The sequence below is a fragment of the Mustela lutreola genome, assembly GCF_030435805.1.
Source record: "Mustela lutreola isolate mMusLut2 chromosome 5 unlocalized genomic scaffold, mMusLut2.pri SUPER_5_unloc_1, whole genome shotgun sequence".
NCBI classification, from domain to species: domain Eukaryota; kingdom Metazoa; phylum Chordata; class Mammalia; order Carnivora; family Mustelidae; genus Mustela; species Mustela lutreola.
Window position 1 is genome coordinate 43,472 of NW_026709258.1, and position 2,068 is coordinate 45,539.

Here is a 2,068-nt window from a genome sequence, read left to right on the forward strand (position 1 = left end):
AAAAAAGAATAGTAAGAACTCCAACAACAAGAACCGTACAGAATCACATAGAAGGAAACGTTTTCCCACATTGATCATCTGAATTTACTACAGATCATGCAATTACAGTAAGTGTTTTCCCTGAATAGAAAATACAACTATTTAGATTAGATTCTGAAATTATCATAAATGTGTATAACACAAAGTACAATCATAATGATCAATTTTCCCTTAAATTCTAATGTTCAGAGCCAAAAGACTTAAGTAGAAGTGTTTTGAAATTATAAAAATAAATATTTCTATAAATTAAATTAGCAAATCTTTTATAGCCAAATAAAGTCTATAATATATGACCTGGAAATAAGGGTAAATTTTTCTTCAAAATATTACTAAGGAAATCTCTAAAAGGATGAGAATGGAATAACATGATTTTCTAAAATAGAAAAAAAATGGGATAATGTGCAGTTTGAAGTTGTGACTTACAATCTCTTGGTCATATTTTAAATTGTAAAAAACAAACAAACAAAAACAGAAACTATAGCAGTTCAGTTTACTACAGCAGTACAGTTCCTTTTAATATATGAAAATGACCTCTAATACATAAAGTTGATAGAATTCATTTTAATATGTATACTCTGGTTTCTAAAAGTACATTAAATCATGGATAAGAAATATAGAAAATTAGTAAGAATTAATTCAAGTCATTATGGGTGATTATTTTTATATTTGCCATTGTTCTTAAAATTTAATAAGAAACTGCTTCATTTCTATGATATTTTTAAAAATCTCTTATCTGCCTGTTATCATTACAAAGGGTCATGATGAGTGGGAATGAGACAGAAACCACAGATTTCATTCTCCTGTGCTTCTTCTCTGAATTTAAATATATCACATCCATGGTCTTCATCATTCTCCTGGTCTACATGGTTGCCTTCACTGGCAACACTATTTTTATCCTCTTCATTTGGTTGTATTCCAATCTCCACACCCCCATGTACTTCCTTCTCACTCAGCTCTCCTTAATGGATTTGACTTTGACCTCCAGCATTGTCCCAAAAATGGCAGCCAACTTCTTCTCCGGATGGCACAGCATATCATGCAAGGCTTGTGGGATGCAAATTTTCTTCTTCCTAGCTGTGGACATTGCAGAATGCATCCTAACTCTCATGTGCTTTGATCATTATGTGGCTATATGATCCTCTTCCATACCTAGTCATCATCAACCCTAAGGTTTTCTCACAGATGATCACCATGTTTTGGGCTGGAGGGGCACTTACTTCCCTGGGCCAGACTACTTTTATCTTGCATTTTAACATCTGCAGCCCCAGAGAGATTCCCCACTTTTTCTGTGAAGTCATGGCTGTGCTTAGGATCGTCTGTGAGGATATCTCAGCCTATGAAAAGGCAGTGGTGATAACAAGCGTTTTTGTTCTGCTGCTGCACTTGTCTTTTATCTCATCTTCCTATGTTCTTATATTCCTTTCTGTACTCCGAATGAACTCCCCAGAAGGCAGGAACAAGGCTCTGGCCACATGTTCCTCTCATCTCTGTGTAGTGTGTCTCTATTTTGGTCCAGGCATGTGTATCTACATGAGACCTGGATCTGCCAAGACTCCAAAGTTGAATCAGGGCTTCTTTCTGTTTGAAACTGTCCTCACTCCCCTCCTAAACCCACTTGCCTACAGTCTTAGGAAAAAGGAAGTTCTAAGGGCACTGAAAAAGTTAATGGGCAAATGTCAGTCCTTCAGGTAAATGGCAGAAATCTCACTATCATCCATAGTCAAAATAGAGATGAACCAGCAAAAGGACATTTTGTCAGTTAAATAATAATGATAATAATAATAAAAATAATCCCTTCAAGATCCTGAAAGAGTCAACTCACTTTATTGAGTTTATCTGCAAGGAAAAGAGTGTTTATATTTTCCTTTCTCCATCTTAAAATTTCTTTCTGATTGTCCGAGATTATGTTCTGATGAAGGACACAGAACTGTGTACATCAATTCTCTTCATGGTTCACTCTTGATGGTAAAGTGCACATTAGTATTTCCCAGTGTCATGTTGATACCATGAAAAAAGATCAGTGTCTGCA

General features: G+C 35.3%; 1 protein-coding gene across 1 annotated transcript; it reads left to right on the forward strand.

Moving 5' to 3' along the window:
• The first annotated feature begins 797 nt into the window (after positions 1-797).
• Positions 798-1,731, forward strand: LOC131822534 (olfactory receptor 2M5-like). Its single transcript, XM_059158833.1, is given in 2 exon segments — positions 798-1,171; positions 1,173-1,731. Coding segments are annotated over 2 exon segments (933 nt in total).
• The last annotated feature ends 337 nt before the right edge of the window (positions 1,732-2,068 follow it).